The sequence below is a fragment of the Doryrhamphus excisus genome, linkage group LG23 (assembly GCF_037039965.1).
Source record: "Doryrhamphus excisus strain RoL-2023G ecotype Guam linkage group LG23, RoL_Dexc_Guam_v1.1, whole genome shotgun sequence".
Lineage (NCBI taxonomy): Eukaryota > Metazoa > Chordata > Actinopteri > Syngnathiformes > Syngnathidae > Doryrhamphus > Doryrhamphus excisus.
The window spans coordinates 8001451-8024113 of record NC_136379.1 but is presented as its reverse complement, the minus strand read 5'-3'; the positions used below and the strand labels follow the sequence as shown (position 1 = coordinate 8024113).

The following is a 22663-nucleotide window of genomic DNA, read 5'->3' as shown; positions in this document are numbered from 1 at the left end:
TACATTTGTTCACTTCCTGCTTTCCTAATATAGTTGAAGTTTTTTTGTTTTTGTTTTTTTTATTTTTGGTTTTATTTTGTTGTCCAAAAAGGAGTAGGAAGAAGCAAAGCTTATTAAATCCTACCCCTCCATCTGGTACTTTTACAATCAGTAACTGTTACATTTGTTCACTTCCTGCTTTCCTAATATAGTTGAAGTTTTTTTGTTTTTGTTTTTTTTATTTTTGGTTTTATTTTGTTGTCCAAAAAGGAGTAGGAAGAAGCAAAGCTTATTAAATCCTACCCCTCCATCTGGTACTTTTACAATCAGTAACTGTTACATTTGTTCACTTCCTGCTTTCCTAATATAGTTGAAGTTTTTTTTTTTTTTTGGTTTTATTTTGTTGTCCAAAAAGGAGTAGGAAGAAGCAAAGCTTATTAAATCCTACCCCTCCATCTGGTACTTTTACAATCAGTAACTGTTACATTTGTTCACTTCCTGCTTTCCATAATACAGTTTAAGGTTTTTTTGTTTTTTTTTTAAATAATGCACCTCATACCGAAGTACGAGGTGTGACTGTTCTATGCAAGATGTCGGGTATCAAAAACTGTCAAAACGAGCTTTCGCTTAGATTTCAACTCAACATCCAGATTGGCCGCTTGTGCTCAAAGCGGAGGCCAGCTATTTCCGGCAGCCCTTGGCCGATTCTCATCCTCCGCAGACACGCACATTCCCCTCCAAATACTCGACTTTTAGCGGCGAATGACTTCCTGAAGGATGTCATCTTCCCCGCCAAGTCGATAGCTGCTCGTCGAACATGCAGATTTTGCATCAGGATTCACGTACGCCGTGTCGCCTGCCAGGCTACGCACGTCAAGTCCTCCTTGAGATGAGCCGAAGGCCGTAATCCTGAGTGAATACAGTAATTTACCAGCGTGCAGCGTAGCTTAAATTACTGCTCTACCTCGGCAGTGACACAGCAGAACTTCTGAGCACCCCCCCCCCCTTCACTCCTAATGTATGTTGCATTCTTCAGCCAAGTATTTATAGGCCGTCTTTTTATCTTCAAGGCTCTGATGCACTTAAACAGACGTTTGCTTTAATTGGCGGGTGATTATAAAGAGCTCTTCAACGGATAAATGTGGACGAATCATTGAGTTATTTTAATTTATTCTTGCTCAAAAGTAAACCGTTTCCTGATCTACGACCTTCCTGCCAATCGTATCGATTCTGGAGCAAACTGCGAAGCATCAAAACGCTTCCAGATATCCCCCCGGTTTTGGTTTGTGTCGATCAGAACGGAAAGGCGAATAAAATGTGACGTTTGGGGAAACATGTGTTGGAACGCTTAAACGAGGTCGCCAGGGGGGTCGGTAAGTGTATTGATGAACCAAAGCACGGACAAATGTGGGGAAATTTGATCCGACGTCAGGTGGAAATGACTACTAGAGCATTTTGGCTGTTTGGTGTTGTTGTTAAGAGCTAAGTAAATAAATGATGTTGAAGCTAGTTAGTTTGTATTACTGCAGTATATGTATTTTACTTGGTTTGGATGCAGGATTATTTTATATGCTAGTAATTTGGGGGGAAAGTAATTTTTTTTATCATTTCATATTCCAGGTATTCCTAAAAAAAACATGTTTTTGATATCATGCCATTCACATTTTTAATCCATGTTAAGAAATTTTAGTTTTTGTTACTACCCCAACCTTCCATAAGTGGGTCAAAAATGACCCGGTCAGGTTGTTTTCTTGAAATATCTTTGTAATGACAATTTTTTATAATTTCATATTCCAGGTATTCCTAAAAAAAACATGTTTTTAATATCATGTCATTCACATTTTTAACTTACCTTCTATGAATTTTAAGAAATTTTACTTTTTTGTGTTACTACCCCAACCTTCCATAAATGGGTCAAAAATGACCCGGTCAGGTTGTTTTCTTGAAATATCTTCGTAATGAATTTTTTTTTATCATTTCATATTCCAGGTATTCCTCAAAAAACATGTTTTTGATATCATGCCATTCACATTTTTAATACATTTTAAGAATTTTTTGTTTTTGTTACTACCCCAACCTTCCATAAGTGGGTCAAAAATGACCCGGTCAGGTTGTTTTCTTGAAATATCTTTGTAATGAAATTTTTTTATCATTTCATATTCCAGGTATTCCTTAAAAAACATGTTTTTGATATCATACCATTCACATTTTTAATACATTTTAAGAATTTTTTGTTTTCGTGTTACTACCCCAACCTTCCATAAGTGGGTCAAAAATGACCCGGTCAGGTTGTTTTCTTGAAATATCTTCGTAATGAATTTTTTTTATCATTTCATATTCCAGGTATTCCACAAAAAACACGTTTTTGATATCATGCCATTCACATTTTTAATACATTTTAAGAATTTTTTGTTTTTGTTACTACCCCAACCTTCCATAAGTGGGTCAAAAATGACCCGGTCAGGTTGTTTTCTTGAAATATCTTCGTAATGAAATTTTTTTATCATTTCATATTCCAGGTATTCCTCAAAAAACATGTTTTTGATATCATGCCATTCACATTTTTAACTTTTAAGATTTTTTTTGTTTTTGTGTTACTACCCCAACCTTCCATAAGTGGGTCAAAAATGACCCGGTCAGGTTGTTTTCTTGAAATATCTTTGTCATTAATTTTTTTTATCATTTCATATTCCAGGTATTCCTCAAAAAACATGTTTTTGATATCATGCCATTCACATTTTTAACTTTTAAGAATTTTTTTGTTTTTGTGTTACTACCCCAACCTTCCATAAGTGGGTCAAAAATGACCCGGTAAGGTTGTTTTCTTGAAATATCTTTGTAATTAAATTTTTTTATAATTTCATATTCCAGGTATTCCTCAAAAAAAAAACATTTTTGATATCATACCATTCACATTTTTAATACATTTTAAGATTTTTTAGTTTTTGTGTTACTACCCCAACCTTAAGTGGGTCAAAAATGACCCGGTCAGGTTGTTTTCTTGAAATATCTTTGTAATGAAAATTTTTTATCATTTCATATTCCAGGTATTCCTTAAAAAAAACATTTTTTTAATATCATGCCATTCACATTTTTAACTTACCTTTTATAAATTTTAAGAAATTTTAGTTTTTGTGTTACTACCCCAACCTTCCATAAGTGGGTCAAAAATGACCTGCATGTATTTTCTATGGAATCCAATCGGAACCTTTGATTCTTATCAACTCCTAAATATAATACTAAATATCATACAAGTGATTATTGCTAACCAAAATTGGCATAAAAACGTATTGATTCTAGTATGGGTCATTTTTGACCCACTTATGGAAGAGTGTAGGGTCCAGTCACTCGTGCATCTAAGGGTTAAGACAAGTCTGGGGTTTCCGGATTAGGCCGCTACCCGAACCACGCAATGTCGAATACGTGGAAGACGATAGATTTATCGTTTTCTCAAAAACTAAAAACGTATCGTCAACGCGGACCCGCAAAAAGTCTATCATTAACGGCCGTTTAGTCGATTAACAGATCGCCGTTCAACCACATTTTGGATTGTTAAATAAATACACTTTATTAATCCGGTGGGAATGTAATTAGTCAGGCTGGCTAGCTCTCCGATGACGAGTTAGATTTGGGAGGTCGGCTTCTTCACCTCGCAGGTTTGAGTACCTTAAAGTCGCTCAGCTGTGCTGTTGAAAGAAACCCTGACAGATACGGCGATAAGTCGCATGTATTATACGTATATACTATATTATCGCTCAGTGTCCTATTGCATCTTAATGAGCTCCTGTCACTCAAATCCCAGCGTCCTATCATACATGTTCTCGGTGCAAACGTTGCCCTGCCCCCGATCGGTACAACAGGTCTGACGGGAAAACGGCTCCAAGACTGAAGAGCAGGCATGTTTGAACAAGAGCCTGTTCCCGTTCGCCGCCTCCAGTACAACATAATTAATTGTTTAAGTGAAATAATTGTCTTTTTTTCATCATTCAAAACGATTTTCTAACAGTCTCTGCAGAAATGGCCGCCCAGAGATAAGTAAGTGACAAGTGGAGTGACGGGCGCTGCAGCTGTCGAGCACACGTTGTCACACAGGGCTTTACCGCAGCATCTGAGGGCGGCCGGGGCTTGGGTTTCTGTTTTCTTTGCTGAATCCGCTGAGCTAAGGACACGGTCCTGCAAAGAACGCAGCCGATTCGAGACGCTGCGGACTGGACGATGAGCTCACAGCAACACACACACACACACACACACACACACACGAAGGCTGCCTCGTTTGTCATCTGAAAAATTAATCTGGAAGGCCAACAGTCTGTCTTTTGTGCACGGAGCAGCAGCATCTCTGGTGGCTGGTGTCCAGGTCTGTAACAAGCAGCAGCTGGCTCAGAGGCCTTTTCTCCTCTGGAGCTGCATCTCACACACACACACACACACACACACACACACACACACACAGATGAATGTGGCATTTGTTGCTCTATTCGCAGCCGCTATTGTCCGCAGCGCTCACATACACAACGGCCACACAACAGCTACTACAGTCGAGGCTTTGTGACTGAGCAGGATTAAAAGTTTTTTTGGAAGCTTTCTATTGCAACTGTAACTTGTTGCATTCCTTTGTACTCAAACGCCACCTTCTAAAAAAAATAAAAATAAAATTTTGTGCATAAATCTACGGATCAGAACAGCAAACAGACTCATGCTTTCATATGTTCTCACAGAAAGTGTAAAAAAAAATACTTTATATTATCAACATTATTTAAAAAAAAACAAAAAAACCTTAAACTGTATTATGGAAAGCAGGAAGTGAACAAATATAACAGTTAGTGATTGTAAAAGTACCAGATGGAGGGGTAGGATTTAATAAGCTTTGCTTCTTCCTACTCCTTTTGGACATGTGGAACTGTGAACTGATTATGTGATGCATTCAATTGTAATCTGATGCATGTTCAAATGAAATTAAACCATTAGCATTACCAATTAACATAGCATGTTTGTGGAATGTGGGAGGAAACCGGAGTACAAATAAAAATAAATAAAAATAGTAGTAAAAAAAAATAAAAAAATAAAACAAAATAAAACCAAAAAAAACAACCAAAAAAAGCTTCAACTATATTAGGAAAGCAGGAAGTGAACAAATGTACCAAAAAAATACAATAATAATAATAATACAAATAAAAATAGTAGTAAAAATAAAATGAAATTAAATAAAATAAAAACAAAACAAAAACCTTAAACTGTATTATGGAAAGCAGGAAGTGAACAAATGTAACAGTTACTGATTGTAAAAGTACCAGATGAAGGGGTAGGATTTAATAAGCTTTGCTTCTTCCTACTCCTTTTGGACATGTGGAACTGGGAACTGATTATGTGATGCATTCAATTGTAATCTGATGCATGTTCAAATGAAATTAAACCATTACCAATTAACATAGCATGTTTGTGGAATGTGGGAGGAAACGGGAGTACAAATAAAAATAAATAAAAATAGTAAAAAATAAAAATAAATTAAAAAATAAAACAAAATAAAAACAAAAACAACCAAAAAAAACCCAAAAAACAACCAAAACAAAACTTCAACTATATTAGGAAAGCAGGAAGTGAACAAATGTAACGTTTACTGATTATAAAAGTACCAGATGGAGGGGTAGGATTTAATAAGCTTTGCTTCTTCCTACTCCTTTTGGACATGTGGAACTGTGAACTGATTATGTGATGCATTCAATTGTAATCTGATGCATGTTCAAATGGAATTAAACCATTAGCATTATTCCGGTAATGGCTTTATTTTACGTTGCTTGCAAACGTCTCCTTCCCTCCCCTCTCGCCTCTTGGAGTGACTCGCTTTGTAAATAGTGTGTCAGTGACCGTGGAATGTTTTGTCTGCAGCAGGAAGTCAATTTCATTTGTGATCACGCCACTATCCATCATCAGCGTTTTAGTTCCGATAAATATTGTCCTAACGGCAAATAAAAACAATCAAGTCAAATATGACATGATCCGCATCGCTTGTTTCCCCCTTTAATGGCCTCTTCCCTTCGGCTAAGCTGCTGGGTTTCCCGTCCCAGTTGGCACAAGTCCAGAATATCCGTAGAAGGCTCCGGTCCGGAGAGCTACCGTAGGAGGAATAGTGGATGCATTCCCGAGTCCCGCGTTCCAACGCCACAAAAGAACCTTAACAAGCGAGGAGCGAACGAGTGCTTCTTGCAATCTGATCTGATCATGTGAAGTATGAGAAGAGCGGTGACACTCGAGTGGTTCTGATAAAAACGCAGAAACAAGGCCAAGTAAACTGCCGTTCTACTGACTAATCAGTCTTCCCACGGGAGTTCATAGTTTGAAGGGCGGCGCACAATCTGTGATTGTTTTCGGCAGTCACGCATCTTCCCAGATTTCTTGGGTTTGGGATTTGGAAATTGATTTTTTTTTTTTGACTGGAGTTGGAGCTGGAGCGGGAATCATGCAGCCAAAGAGAACAGGGAGGGGGGGGGGGGGGCACACAGTGCAGTGCAACAATTCCAAAGAAAGTGGGTTGGGGTCATGGAGTTTCTGTTATCAACTAGCTGTTGGGGAGTGATAACTTTTTCGGTGGTCAATCTGTGTTTTCAAGGATGGACATGGAGAGAACGTCAATTCAGCTATTTGATTGGATTTAAATCTCTCGGAAATTCTATCATCCGATTTTTTTTGGAATCAATGATTAACCCTTAGATGCATAAGTGGGTCAAAAATGACCCGGTTAGGTTGTTTTCTTGAAATATCTTTGTAATGAAAATTTATCAATTCATATTCCAGGTATTCCTAAAAAAACATGTTTTTTTAATATCATGCCATTCACATTTTTAACTTACCTTTTATAAATTTTAAGAAATTTTAGTTTTTGTGTTACTACCCCAACCTTCCATAAGTGGGTCAAAAATGACCCGGTCAGGTTATTTTCTTGAAATATCTTTGTAATTAAAAAATTGTATCATTTCATATTCCAGGTATTCCTCAAAAAACATGTTTTTGATATCATGCCATTCACATTTTTAACTTACCTTTTATAAATTTTAAGAAATTTTAGTTTTTGTGTTACTACCCCAACCTTCCATAAGTGGGTCAAAAATGACCCGGTCAGGTTGTTTTCTTGAAATATCTTTGTAATGAAAATTTTTCATCATTTCATATTCCAGGTATTCCTAAAAAAACATGTTTTTAATATCATGCCATTCACATTTTTAACTTACTTTTTATACATTTTAAGAAATTTTAGTTGGTCAAAAATGACCCGGTTAGGTTGTTTTCTTGAAATATCTTTGTAATGAAAATTTATCAATTCATATTCCAGGTATTCCTAAAATAAAACATGTTTTTGATATCATGCCATTCACATTTTTAACTTACCTTTTATAAATTTTAAGAAATTTTAGTTTTTGTGTTACTACCCCAACCTTCCATAAGTGGGTCAAAAAGGACCCGGTCAGGTTGTTTTCTTGAAATATCTTTGTTTTTAAAAAATTGTATCAATTCATATTCCAGGTATTCCTCAAAAAACATGTTTTTGATATCATACCATTCACATTTTTAACTTACCTTTTATAAATTTTAAGAAATTTTAGTTTTTGTGTTACTACCCCAACCTTCCATAAGTGGGTCAAAAATGACCCGGTCAGGTTGTTTTCTTGAAATATCTTTGTAATTAAAAAATTGTATCAATTCATATTCCAGGTATTCCTCAAAAACATGTTTTTGATATCATACCATTCACATTTTTAACTTACCTTTTATAAATTTTAAGAAATTTTAGTTTTTGTGTTACTACCCCAACCTTCCATAAGTGGGTCAAAAATGACCTGCATGTATTTTCTATGGAATCCAATCGGAACCTTTGATTCTTATCAACTCCTAAATATAATACTAAATATCATACAAGTGATTATTCCTAACCAAAATTGACATAAAAACGTATTGATTCTAGTATGGGTCATTTTTGACCCACTTATGGAAGAGTGTAGGGTCCAGTCACTCGTGCATCTAAGGGTTAAGACAAGAAAGGCCTCAAGGACGAACGGCAATGATAGTGAGAACACATCCCCCTCCTACTGTGTTCATGGGGGGGGGGGGGGGGGGGTTCTTGTCCTAAAGTTCACTCCGAGCTTGGGAACTACTGTCTGTTTGCTATCCAGCTTCCAGGTGTGGTTCTACTGCCCTCGTGGGAGGAAAATTCCACAGCTCGTTCCTATCCAAACAGTAGCCTCGACCTTGGCGCCACTTCAATACACATTACACCAGCAGTATATTACACATTTAAAGCAATCGCATATACAAGATAATGACATGAAATTATAGCGAGTGATTATTCTGGGCCAACTGTTTGTCAATGAGACAATAATTAACTTAATGACCAGGCAGTCGATTAATGAATAAGCGAGAGTCAAACCTGACAAGGAAAAAAAGCTGTCTCACAATAATCTATAAATTGTCAAGTACATGAGTTTTTGTTCATGTTTTTCCACGTCTGTTACCTCCAAAGAGGCAGTTTGAGGGTTCACTCTGTGCATTGGTTCAATGCCGAGGTGCTTAGAACAACGGCAAACATAACAAGATGACTTATGAAAGAAAATACTGCATTATTATGATATATATGATATGGAGGGGCTGCACGGTGGTCGAGTGGTTAGCGCGCAGACCTCACAGCTAGGAGACCCGAGTTCAATTCCACCCTCGGCCGTCTCTGTGTGGAGTTTCCATGTTCTCTCCGTGCATGTGTGGGTTTTCTACGGGTACTCCGGTTTCCTCCCACATTCCAAAAAACATGCTAGGCTAATTAATTAGCGACTCCAAATTGTCCATAGGTATGAATGTGAGTGTGAATGGTTGTTTGTCTATATGTGCCCTGTGATTGGCTGGCTGGCGACCAGTCCAGGGTGTACCCCGGGCTGGAATAGGCTCCAGCATACCTGCAACCCTAGTGAAAATAAGCGGTATAGAAAATGGATGGATTAAATGATTATCTGACCGGAATCTTTCCATGGTGTCCCAACTCTAAAAAGAAAAGTACTGCACCCGGGTACTCCGGTTTCCTCCCACATTCCAAAAACATGCTAGGTTAATTAGCGACTCCAAATTGTCCATAGGTATGAATGTGAGTGTGAATGGTTGTTTGTCTATATGTGCCCTGTGATTGGCTGGCCACCAGTCCAGGGTGTACCCCGGGCTGGGATAGGCTCCGGCATACCTGCAACCCTAGTGAAAATAAGCGGTATAGAAAATGGATGGATTAAATGATTATCTGACCGGAATCTTTCCATGGTGTCCCAACTCTAAAAAGAAAAGTACTGCCCCCGGGTACTCCGGTTTCCTCCCACATTCCAAAAAACATGCTAGGTTAATTAGCGACTCCAAATTGTCCATAGGTATGAATGTGAGTGTGAATGGTTGTTTGTCTATATGTGCCCTGTGATTGGCTGGCCACCAGTCCAGGGTGTACCCCGCCTCTCGCCTCAAAGACAGCTGGGATAGGCTCCAGCACCCCCCTTGACCCTCATGAGGATAAGCGGTAGAAAATGAATGAATGAATATGATTTGAATGATACTTAATATGTGTCTAATATTTTTGGAAGAACTTTTCCATAGTAGTGTTGGACACGCAACCCCTGTAACGTTCCCTTCGTGTCCCGGTGGCCCCTGAAAGCGTGGGAACTGTAAACCGAGGCAGCAAATGCTTAGAAATACTCTTAGACAGACACGGTTGACTGCATCCATCGTCATGCATCATGATCAGCGATCGCGGTGCTAACATTCCAAAAGATGTGAGACTAAAGTCGAGTGTCTTCATATCGAAACAGCAGACGCCGTTTGACGCTCTCTGTCACGAGCATGCTGTGTGCAATTAGCCAAACAGTCGGATGTTTCACCGGCCTGATTGGCTTACAGATTCTTAAACATTAGAGCTAAGCTACTTTTTTTTTTATTATTTTATTAGGGCAAATATATGAAACATTACAGTGCATTTCTTACACCAATCAAAATATAACTTTCCATTATTTACATTTGTATTGAACTATATGATCACAAGCCCAAAAGGAGTAGGCTGAAGCAAAAGCTTATAAATGCCTACCACTTTTTGCAAGATATAATCATATTCATGCCACAGTCTTGTTTTATCATTATTATCATTATTGTTATATGGTAATGGTTTAATTTCATTTGAACATGCATCAGATTACAATTGAATGCATCACATAATCAGTTCACAGTTCCACATGTCCAAAAGGAGTAGGAAGAAGCAAAGCTTATACTGTTACATTTGTTCACTTCCTGCTTTCCTAATATAGTTGAAGTTTTTTTTGGTTGGGTTTTTTTGGTTTTTGTTTTCTGTTTTATTTTTAAATTTTTTAATTTTATTTTTACTACTATTTTTATTTTTATTTGTACTCCGGTTCCCTCCCACATTCCAAAAACATGCTATGTTAATTGGTAATGGTTTTATTTCATTTGAACATGCGTCAGATTACAATTGAATGCATCACATAATCAGTTCACAGTTCCACATGTCCAAAAGGAGTAGGAAGAAGCAAAGCTTAGTAATTCCTACCCCTCCATCTGGTACTTTTACAATCAGTAACTGTTACATTTGTTCACTTCCTGCTTTCCTAATATTGTGAATTTTTTTGGGGTTGTTTTTTTTTTTGGTTTTTATTGTTTTTGGGTTTATTTTGTTTTATTTTTAATTTTTTTTTATTTTTATTTTTACTACTATTTTTATTTATTTTTATTTGTACTCCGGTTTCCTCCCATATTCCAAAAACATGCTTTGTTAATTGGTAATGGTAATGATTTTATTTCATTTGAACATGCATCAGATTCACTTCCTGCTTTACATAATACGGTTTAAGGTTGTTTTTTTATTTATTTTTAAATTCATATTCATTTTTTAAAAATTTTATTTAATTTTATTAATTCTTAATTTTTTATTTTTTTTTATTTTATTTATTTTTTTGTCACGTACATTTTACAGACTTCATTGCTTCTTGTAGAGTGCTGTATCATTCCATCTGTTGTTTTCTGAAATCTGCAGTATTTATGCTTTTATCGTCAATTTATTAGCCCACTTCCCCCCCAAGTGTAACATTTACATATCATTTTCTGGATTGCACGTGTCTAATCTTGTGCATTAAAACAACAAGAACTTGAGACTGGGTCTTAGAACAGGTGACTTTCCTGATGATGTGGTGGTCTGAACCTTTGCCGTTGCCAAATGTGTGGCAAAAAGAACAAGACTTATTTCCTAATACTTCTTTCTTTTCCTTTGTGGTTTTGTATTCCATAAAGTTCTATATCTGTTGGCAGGGGTTTTGTTTTGGGGGGAGACTTGTTGATCACTCGCTCACTTAAGTTGATGTTTCAGCTGTAACTTTTGCACACTCTATTATTATTAAAACAGCCTCTCAGGAAGAGTGCACGGCGAGTTATTTGCCCCAGATTTGTTTTCCGTATTGCTTGTTGCCTGACTTGAAAGCAAACCGCTCCTGATGGTCTCTCTCCTGCCAGCAGCCACGGGGCCGACGCGCTCATTTCCTCTGTAAGGATGTATTTTAGTCAGTTATCCTGCGCCTTAGGAAATTGGAGATTAGCTGAACCTAATTATCTCAAAGTATAAAAATCAATGGCTGAACACACGACGTGGTTTTAAAGTCATGAACGCGGACGACTGCAGTAGTTTAATGATTCATTTATCATGTGCTGGAGTGCTGGAGCCTATCCCAGCCGTCTTCGGGCGAGAGGAGGGGTACACCCTGGACTGGTCGCCAGCCAGCCAATCACAAGGCACATATAGACAAACAACCATTCACACTCACATTCATACCTATGGACAATTTGGAGTCGCTAATTAACCTAGCATGTTTTTGGAATGTGGGAGGAAACCGGAGTACCCGGGGGCAGTACTTTTCTTTTTAGAGTTGGGACACCATGGAAAGATTCCGGTCAGATAATCATTTAATCCATCCATTTTCTATACCGCTTATCCTCACTAGGGTTGCAGGTATGCTGGAGCCTATCCCAGCCGTCTTTGTACACCCTGGACTGGTGGCCAGCCAATCACAGGGCACATATAGACAAACAACCATTCACACTCACATTCATACCTATGGACAATTTGGAGTCGCTAATTAACCTAGCACGGGGAGAACATGCAAACTCCCTGCAGAAATGACCGAGGGTGGAGTCGAACTCAGGTCTTGTAGCTGTGTGGCCTACGCACTAACCACTCGACCACCGTGCAGCCCGGAAAATGTCTTCATTCATTCATTCATTTTCTACTGCTTTTTCCTCACGAGGGTTGCAGGGGGTGCTGGAGCCTATCCCAGGGCGAGATGCAGGGTACACCCTGGACTGGTGGCCAGCCAATCACAGGGCACATGTAGACAAACAACCATTCACACTCACATTCATACCTATGGACAATTTGGAGTAATGCTAATTAACCTAGCATGTTTTTGGAATGTGGGAGGAAACCGGAGAACATGCAAACTCCAATCAGAGATGGCCGAGGGTGGAATTGAACCCTGGTCTCCTAGCTGTGAGGTCTGCGCGCTAACCACTCGACCGCAGTGCCGCCCCAGTTTAATGATTATGCATCATAATCTTCCGATTCATCAATCATCTTGTTGTACTTTTCCTCTCCTAGGGTTCCGAAAGATCAGCCTGGATGATCTACGCAAGGCCTACATCGTCAAGGATGTTCAACAGTACATCCTCCACCGCCTGGACCAGGAGGAGGCCCTGAGACAGCACCTCACCAAGGAGACTGCAGAGATGCTGAACCAGCTCCACATCAAGAGCAGCGGATGCTTCCTCTACCTGGAACGAGTACTGGACGGCGTGGTGGAGAACTTCATTATGTTGCGCGAGATCCGCGACATCCCCGGAACGCTCAACGGCCTCTACCTTTGGCTCTGCCAGAGACTCTTTGTCAGGAAACAGTTTGCCAAAGTCCAGCCCATTCTCAACGTCATCCTGGCAACTTGCAGGCCGCTCACGGTCAAGGAGCTCTACCACGCAGTTTGGACCAAGAACATGACTCTGACTATGGAAGAGTTCCAGAAAAAGATGGACATTCTGTCCAAGTTGTTGGTGGACGGTTTCGGGAATACTAAAATCCTCTTTCATTACAGCTTTGCCGAGTGGCTCCTCGATGTTAAGCACTGCACGCAAAAGTACCTGTGCAACGCCGCTGAGGGACACAGGATGTTGGCGATGAGTTTCACCTGCCGAGCAAAGCAGCTTAAACCACATCAAGTGCAGGAGTTTGCGCTTCACTTGGTCAATTCCAGTCTCCAGATGGAGCCGTCGAATCTGGCTCTTTGGATGGTCTGGAATGGGACTCCCGCTAAAGACTCTTTGACCACTTCGATACCGAAAGAGCAGGAGGTTTTGCAGCTCCTGGTGAAAGCCGGAGCCCACGTCAACAACGAAGATGACCACGCCTCGTGTATCGTGCAACAGGCGCTAGAACGAGAGGACTCAATTCGGACGTTGCTGGATAACGGGGCGTCGGTGAATCAGTGCGACTCCAGCGGAAGAACGCTACTCTCGAACGCGGCCTACAGCGGAAACCTCGACGTCGTCAACTTGCTGATCTCCAGAGGAGCAAACATGGAGCTGGTGGACAACCACGGACAAACCGCAGTGACCCTTGCGGCGAGGCAAGGTCACACCAAAGTGGTCAACTGTCTCATTGGCTGCGAGGCCAACATCAACCACACGGATCACGACGGCTGGACGGCGCTCCGTTCGGCGGCTTGGGGAGGACATTCGGAAGTCGTTTCGGCTCTACTTTACGCCGGCGCCAAAGTGGACTGCGCCGATGCCGACGGCAGGACGGCTTTGAGAGCGGCCGCCTGGGGGGGTCACGAGGATATCGTGTTAAACCTCCTTCAGCACGGCGCCGAGGTCAACAAGGCCGACAATGAAGGAAGAACCGCGCTCATCGCCGCCGCGTACATGGGACACAGAGAGATAGTGGAGCATCTCTTGGATCACGGCGCCGAGGTCAATCATGAAGATGTGGACGGTCGGACCGCCCTTTCGGTGGCGGCGCTCTGCATCCCCGCGAGTAAAGGCCACGCTTCTGTCGTGAGTCTTCTCATCGACAGGGGGGCCGAGGTAGACCACTGCGACAAAGACTGCATGACTCCGCTCCTCGTGGCCGGCTACGAAGGACACGTCGACGTGGTCGATTTACTTCTGGAAGGTGGCGCCGATGTGGATCACACGGACAACAACGGACGCACCCCGCTCCTTGCAGCGGCGTCCATGGGCCACGCGTCAGTTGTCAACACGTTGCTGTTCTGGGGCGCCGCCGTCGACAGCATCGACAGCGAGGGAAGGACGGTGCTGAGCATCGCCTCGGCTCAGGGGAACGTCGAGGTGGTCAGGACTCTGCTGGACAGAGGTCTGGATGAGAACCACAGAGACGACGCAGGCTGGACACCGTTGCACATGGCGTCGTTTGAGGGCCACCGGCAAGTTTGCGAAGCGCTCATAGAACAAGGCGCCCGTTGCGTGGAGGTCGATAACGACGGCAGGATACAGTTGATATTAGCCGCGCAAGAAGGACATTACGACTGCGTTCAGATTCTCCTGGACAACAAGTCGTGCATCGACCAGCGAGGCTACGACGGGAGGAACGCTCTCAGGGTGGCTGCACTAGAAGGCCACAGGGACGTCGTCGAACTTCTGCTGAGCCACGGCGCAGACATCGACTACAAAGACGCAGACGGACGCCCGACGCTGTACATCTTGGCACTCGAAAACCAGCTAGCAATGACGGAGTACTTCCTGGAAAACGGCGCCAACGTGGAAGCCTGCGACACCGAGGGGCGGACGGCCCTCCACGTGTCCTGCTGGCAGGGTCACGTGGAAATGGTGAGGCTGCTGATCAACTACCACGCCGACGTGAACGCCAGCGACAACGAGAAACGTTCGGCGCTCCAGTCCGCCGCCTGGCAAGGCCACACAAAAGTTGTGCAGTTTTTGATTGACAACGGGACACGCGTGGATCACACGTGCAACCAAGGCGCAACCGCCTTGGGTATCGCCGCCCAAGAGGGTCACATTGACGTTGTTCAGATACTCCTTGAAAACGGTGCCGACCCTAACCACGCCGACCAGTTCGGACGCACGGCAATGAGAGTGGCGGCAAAAGGCGGCCATTCCATGATTATAAAACTCTTGGAAAAATATGGCGCCTCAACGCTTAACGGCGGCAATCCGTCTCCGGTACACACAATGGATGACAAAATGTCCGTGACCGTTAAAATGCAGTCCCTCACCATCAAATCAAGTAGTTCCGGCAGCACGGGCGCGGGAGATCTGCAGTCATCCGGACGCGGTCTCGCCAACGGACCCGTGCATGCGTTCAGCTCCCCGTCGGAATCCCCCGATTCCACGGTCGACCGACAGAAATCGTCACTCTCAAATAATTCGCTCAAGAGCTCAAAGAACTCCTCCCTGAGAACCACGTCGTCTACAGCCACGGCTCAAACCGTACCCATCGACAGCTTTCACGCTTTGACGTTCACGGAACAAATCCAGCAGCACTCGCTGCCTCGAAGTCGCAGCAGGCAGTCCATCGTCTCGCCTTCGTCCACAACAAAATCAATCGGGCCTCAGCAGCCGCCCTCGCCGTCCAATGACTTTGACTGGTCTCTGTTGAAATCCGGTCTCAAATCCACAAAGGGAACTAAAATCGGAAACGGAACGTCAAACAGCAAAGCCGCAGACAAGAAAAAATCAAATCAGGGTCCGGTTCTTGAGTACGAGATGACGCAATTTGACAAGCGAGTGGCCCTCAATAAATCAGTCGCCAACATCACGGCGAAGGATCCTCATTGCAAAGTCTTAATCGGAGGATCCATCCAGCACCAGGATCGGAGTCAAGTCCAAGACCAGCTCTTCATCCAGCAGCAGAGCTGCGCTGAAAAGAGGCGTAACGGAATCATGACCAACCCGAATTATCACATACAGGGTAATCAGGTCTTCCTGGGCAGAGTCTCGGTCCCTCGCAGTATCCAGAACAGGGACGTTCTGGAGAACTATCCGGTCGGCGAAACGGAACTGAGCCTTAAACAAACCCTGAAACTGCAAATTGAAGGATCGGATCCCGGGTTTAATTACAAAAAGGAAACTCCGTTATAGTCGGGATATCGGAGGGGGGGGGGGGGACTGGATCGCAAGTCAAAAAAACCACCGTCTTGAATCTAATCAGACTCGAATGAAGAATGTCTACATCTGGACCTGTCAGTCAAACACTTCCTGTGTGCCGTCTCCGATATCTTGAACGCCGATCATCACAAAACGGGGGCGGGGGGGGGGGTGTGCCAAAGGAACCGTTTTCATGTTCTCCAAAAAAAAAAAAAAAACCCGATACTCAATGTGCCTACATCTGTTACAGCCTTGTACTCCTGCAAACGTATGCTTCTAATTTAATATAATATTTAATTCAAATGTATGCACTTTTATTTTTTATTGACTTTGCATCCCATCCTTTAGTTTATCAAGAGTGCGTTTGTTTTATTCACACTGACAGCAATGTACCCGCCGGGAGTACGTTGGCACCAATCAGAGGACATACGTTGCCCCGTAAATAGCTCGTTTTTTTTTTTTTTTTTTTTTTTTTTTGCTTCCGTGTGATATGTTTTATAGTCTCGCCGACTTAGTCCAACAGTTTGATATGAGAGCATATTTATTTTTGGAAAAAAAAGCCACTTTTTTTTTGGTTTGCGTTACGCTCGACCATGGTGCTGTGTTCACAAGTCTTTGAGTGTTTAAGTGTTTGGTCACAAAAGAGAAAAAAATACATTTTGTCCCCATGGGATTTTTTTTTTTTTAATATGTGTTTATATTTTTGCTTTTTTTGATGCGTGCTTAAGAATATTTAAATATATCCACTGTGTTTTTTTTTTTTGTTTGTTTTTTTTTTTGGTGCTAAAAAATCATAGCTTCTTGTTTGTGGTCACGTTTCACTCAGCGACATCGACTGCTTAAACGGGATTCAACCCCCCCCCCCCCCCACCCCCTTGCTAAAAAGTCAAATCCGTGGGTGTCGATGTGAGAATTTAGTCTTAAAACCAAAGTTGGAACAACCGCCCCCCCCCCGGCCCCCCTCCCCTTGGTCCCCGTGTGCTAAGCTGAATGTCAGTCAAAACAGAACCAGAAGTCAAGACATCTGTTTCTCGTCACATTTGCAGTCATATTTTGTGTTAGCGTCACGCTACAACACAGTGAGCTGGGGGGGGCGACGGGGGGGGGGGGGGGGGGGGGGGGGGGGCAGTGACATCTAGGTGTGTAGAAAGTACAGTCGGGCGAGCTCGGAGGAACGCCGTGAACACATCGGCGGTCTTCTTCTTTAGCGTGCTCGGACTGTAAATATGCTCACGATGTCCCGATGTACATTCTGACTTTCATTTCCAAATAATTCCTGTCTCATATGGAAAGGGATTTTTCTGATGTATATTATAAAAAAAAAATGCTTAATAAACATATTTGCTTTACTGCTGGAAAACAAACTGATGTCTCGTTTATGTTTGTTATACAATAAACAACGGATGGTATGTAAACAAAGGAACATGTACGGTACATAGTATGCTAAGTACAGTACATGTACGGTACATATGCTGAAAAAGTTAAATATATTTTTTGAGAAAAACACATATAAGTGAAAAAGCATATTAGCCCCACGGTTATTTTGCTGAAATTTTATTCTTGTAAATGTTCTCCTCATAATGTTAGTTTATTGCCATATTATTTTATAGATTTTATTCTCATAATATATAACTTTTCCCCAAGCAAATTTGTCAAAAAAAAATGTTTTCTTTAATATTTCTGCTAAAATTTATATAATATATATAAATTATATAAATATAAATATATAAATATAAAATACTAATATAAAATATTAAATATAAATATATAATATAATATTTTATAGATTTTATTCTCATTTTTTTGTCAACTTTTCTCCAAGCAAAATTGTCCAAAAATGGCTTTATATGAAAACTTTTTAAAATGACTTTTCTCTATAATATTTCAACTTTATTCTGCAAAAAAAAAAAAAAAAATTTTTTTTTTTTTTTTATGATTTTTTTTTCCCATTTTTGCTACGTTTTTTGTTAGCATGTGCAGTAAGCCGCACATGGCCCCCTGGCCGCACTTTGGAGAGCCATAGGGATGTCAGAAAATCAACTTTCTTGTAAATTTTCTCCTCATAATGTTAGTTTAGTACCGTAATATTTTATAGATTTTATTCTCATTTTTTGTCAACTTTTCTCCAAGCAAAATTGTCCAAAAATGGCTTTATATGAAGACTTTTTTTAAATGACTTTTCTCTATAATATTTCAACTTTATTCTGAAAAAAAAAAAAAAAAATTAATTTTTTTAAATGATTTTTTTTGTCCATTTTTGCTAGGTTTTTTTGTTAGAATGTGCAGCAAGCCGCACATGGCCCGCAGGCCGCACTTTGGAGAGCCATAGGTATGTCAGAAAATCAATTTTCTTGACAAGATTTCTTGTTTAAAAAAAAAATTCATGAATTTTATGGCACTAGGTGTGAAATAATAAACGAGGTAAATTAATTACACAATAAATAAAGTCACCCTGATGCAAACGACATCCAACCCTAATTGGGTAAGAAGTGAAAAAAGGCGTAGACGATACAAGGTAGTAGCGGTGGAAGGTGACGATATCTCCTCGCTGACCATGGATGATGGTCTGCCTCGGAAAGGAAGTATCCGTCGCGTAGCAGCAAGCATGACAAACGACTTATGTGATGTCATCCAAACAAATATGTCCGCTATTTGACATCCTGATACTTCATACTACAAACACACTTTTTTTTTTTTTTACTTCTATTCTTCATTTTTTTTTGAATGCACGGTAAAAATGTACTGCAGTGTTGTGCAACAACAGCCAAGTGTGCCAAGCGCTACATCGCTATACCTCCTCCCTGCTACCTCCGGTACCTCCGGTTTGTTTTTTTTTTTTAACTTTTGCTTCAGTCAAGGTCGGCTTTTAGAGTGGAATTTGACGCGAGGTCAACTTGCGAAGCACTTCCTGTGGGGCGCGCATTAAAAAAAAAAAAAAAAAAAAAAAAAAACACCCTCTTGCCTTGACGCACGGCCATGAGAAGACGAGAATAGAAGCGCTGTGTTCGGAACGTGCAATTATATTGTTTACTGCCGTGGATCTTTCAAAGCAGACCACAGAAAAGCCCATTTAAGACGCAGGAGGGCTGCCTTTTTTTACTGACTGCACACTCTTGCTGCGGTTAACTTCTTTTTACACTTCAACACTTAAAGGTTGCTGAGGAATGAAGCCATGAATTGTTGTCGCTTCGTTAACAGATGGAGCTAATGGAAATGTGACACAGGTCGGCGGGGCAGTGCTATCTATGGAAGTAGGTCAATTGCTAGCAGTTAGCATGCTAGCGCTATTAGCTCAACACACAACATACGGCACACGACATATCACGACACAATTATCTATGTACATTTATACCTGTGAAAACAGCTAAAAGGCCAACATCGACTGTTAGCATGCTAAAAATGATAACATGCTATTAGCTTGTACAATTAGCTTAACACACAACAAACAGCAGAGTGGATCATGACACAATTATCTATGTACATTTATACCTGTGAAAACAGCTAAAAGGCCAACACACTGACTGTTAGCATGCTAAAAATGATAACATGCTATTAGCTTGTACAATTAGCTTAACACACAACAAACAGCAGATGGGATCACAACACAATTATCTATGTACATTTATACCTGTGAAAACAGCTAAAAAGGCCAACACACTAATTGTTAGCATGCTAAATATAATAACATGCTAACTATTGGCTAATACAATTAGCTTATTCACAACAAACGGCACAGGGGATCATGACACAATTATCTATGTACATTTATACCTGTGAAAACAGCTAAAAGGCCAACACGCTAACTGTTAGCATACTAGAAATAATAACACGCTATTAGCTTGTACAATTAGCTTAACAAACAACTGCAGAGGGGATCACGACACAATTATCTATGTACATTTATACCTGTGAAAACAGCTAAAAAGGCCAACACACTAATTGTTAGCATGCTAGAAATGATAACATGCTAACTATTGGCTAATACAATTAGCTTAACTCACAACAAACAGCAGAGTGGATCATGACACAATTATCTATGTACATTTATACCTGTGAAAACAGCTAAAAAGGCCAACACACTAACTGTTAGCATGCTAGCTATGATAACATGCTAACTATTGGCTAATACAATTAGCTTAACACACAACAAACAGCTCAGGGGATCATGACAGTTATCTATGTGCATTTATACCTGTGAAAACAGCTAAAAGGCCAACACGCTAACTGTTAGCATACTAGAAATAATAACACGCTATTAGCTTGTACAATTAGCTTAACAAACAACAGCAGAGGGGATCACAACACAATTATCTATGTACATTTATACCTGTGAAAACAGCTAAAAAGGCCAACACACTAATTGTTAGCATGCTAGCTATGATAACATGCTAACTATTGGCTAATACAATTAGCTTAACTCACAACAAACGGCAGAGGGGATCACTACACAATTATCTATGTACATTTATACCTGTGAAAACAGCTAAATGCTACGGTTAGCATGCTATGCTATGATAACACGCTAACTGTTGGCTAGTACAATTAGCTTAACTCACAAGGCCCTGCACATTTATACCTGTGAAAACAGCTAAAAGGCCAACACACTAACTGTTAGCATGCTAGCTATGATAACATGCTAACTATTGGCTAATACAATTAGCTTAACACACAACAAACAGCTCAGGGGATCATGACATAATTATCTATGTACATTTATACCTGTGAAAACAGCTAAATGCTACGGTTAGCATGCTATGCTATGATAACACGCTAAGTGTTGGCTAGTACAATTAGCTTAACTCACAAGGCCCTGCACATTTATACCTGTGAAAACAGCTAAAAGGCCAACACACTAACTGTTAGCATGCTAGCTATGATAACATGCTAACTATTGGCTAATACAATTAGCTTAACACACAACAAACAGCTCAGGGGATCATGACATAATTATCTATGTACATTTATACCTGTGAAAACAGCTAAATGCTACGGTTAGCATGCCATGCTATGATAACACGCTAACTGTTGGCTAGTACAATTAGCTTAACTCACAAGGCCCTGCACATTTATACCTGTGAAAACAGCTAAAAGGCCAACACACAAACTGTTAGCATGCTAGCTATGATAACATGCTAACTATTGGCTAATACAATTAGCTTAACACACAACAAACAGCTCAGGGGATAATGACACAATTATCTATGTACATTTATACCTGTGAAAACAGCTAAATGCTACGGTTAGCATGCTATGCTATGATAACATGCTAACTGTTGGCTAGTACAATTAGCTTAACTCACAAGGCCCTGCACATTTATACCTGTGAAAACAGATAAAAGGCTAACGGTTAGCATGCTAGCAATGCTAACACGCCAACTATTAGCAGTTAAGTGCTAACATGCAAACTGCTAGCATGCTGCAAATGCCCCCCCCACTTCCTTTTTGTATGTCTGTCATTTTCCTGTGATGGCTTTTCTTTTCTTTTATCCCTGCTGCTCTCCTGACACCCCCCGCACCCCCCCCTTTTTTTTGGTGGTGGTTCGATCCATATGGAATCTGTCTCTTCTTTTCCATCCTTTGTTGTCCCTTCCTCCCTCGTCCTCCTTCTTTCTGTCAGGCAGACCTCAACACGACTGCTGGGGAGTTCAACCCAGGACAACACACACACACACACACACACACACACACACACTTTCATTGAATCAAAGTGGTGGGTGTGACGGAGCCCGGGGACGGATGGAGAAAAGTGAAGAAGAAGAAGACTTAAGACTTAAATAAAACTAAAATAAATAAAAATCAAAAGTCAAATTGGAATAAAGTTTTCATGTTTCAACTATTCTAACATATAAAACCTTAAGGTGGATATTTTTTCGGGCCTTTGTGTGTGTGTCCTTGTGGACTCCTATAGAGCAGCTCCACACAATAACCGCCACAGAAAGCTTAGATCTTCCAGAATCTGCACCTATTCCAGCTCTTATTTCTGTAGATTCCGTAAAAAAGTCCCGCCTATATTTTTATTCTTTACACAATTTCCATTCATCAAAGTTGTAAAGTAAATGATGAGACGTAGAATAGAGATAGCCGAGCTAGCATGAAGGACCATGAAGGCATCACGTGGAAGAGTTGGTCTATTTCCGTGGGAGGGGAACGCGAGTGCGGTGCCGTCGTGCAGGAGCTTGTATCCACAACAAGGGCACGGGTGGAGGAGGAGGAGGAGCAGATGCGGTTGCTGGCACGATTCCCCCCCCCCCCCCCGTTTGGACACTCCAGCGACTTCCATGACATCACGTCCAGATGCTCCTCGGCTCCTCGGCTTCAAAGTCACTACTGTGGAACTTTGAGTGCTCGTTAGCCATCTTGGTTGGGAATGAGGCGGGGAGGAGCTTCCCAAATGAAAGTGTTAGCGGGGGGGGGGGGGGGGGTTAGGTGCGGCAAAAAAAAGCCCCCACAGCTGCGAGGGGCCACGGCGGGGGGCTGATTTGCTGCTTAGATGAAT

At 41.1% G+C, this 22663-nt stretch overlaps 1 protein-coding gene and 1 long non-coding RNA gene across 2 annotated transcripts in view; both read left to right on the top strand.

Annotated features, from left to right (window-relative positions):
- Positions 1-17551, top strand: part of ankrd50 (ankyrin repeat domain 50) — a 44231-nt gene extending 26680 nt beyond the window's left edge. The window contains exon 4 of the mRNA XM_058052776.2: positions 12650-17551. Within this exon, the coding sequence (XP_057908759.2) occupies positions 12650-16161 (3512 nt within the window). The 3' untranslated portion in view covers positions 16162-17551. The remainder of the gene's footprint in view (positions 1-12649) is intronic.
- A 1719-nt stretch (positions 17552-19270) lies between these two features.
- LOC144894886 (uncharacterized) lies at positions 19271-21930 on the top strand. Its single transcript, XR_013625416.1, has 3 exons — positions 19271-19288; positions 19366-19418; positions 21785-21930. It is a non-coding gene; the product is annotated as an uncharacterized LOC144894886 (long non-coding RNA).
- Positions 21931-22663: the final 733 nt, after the last annotated feature.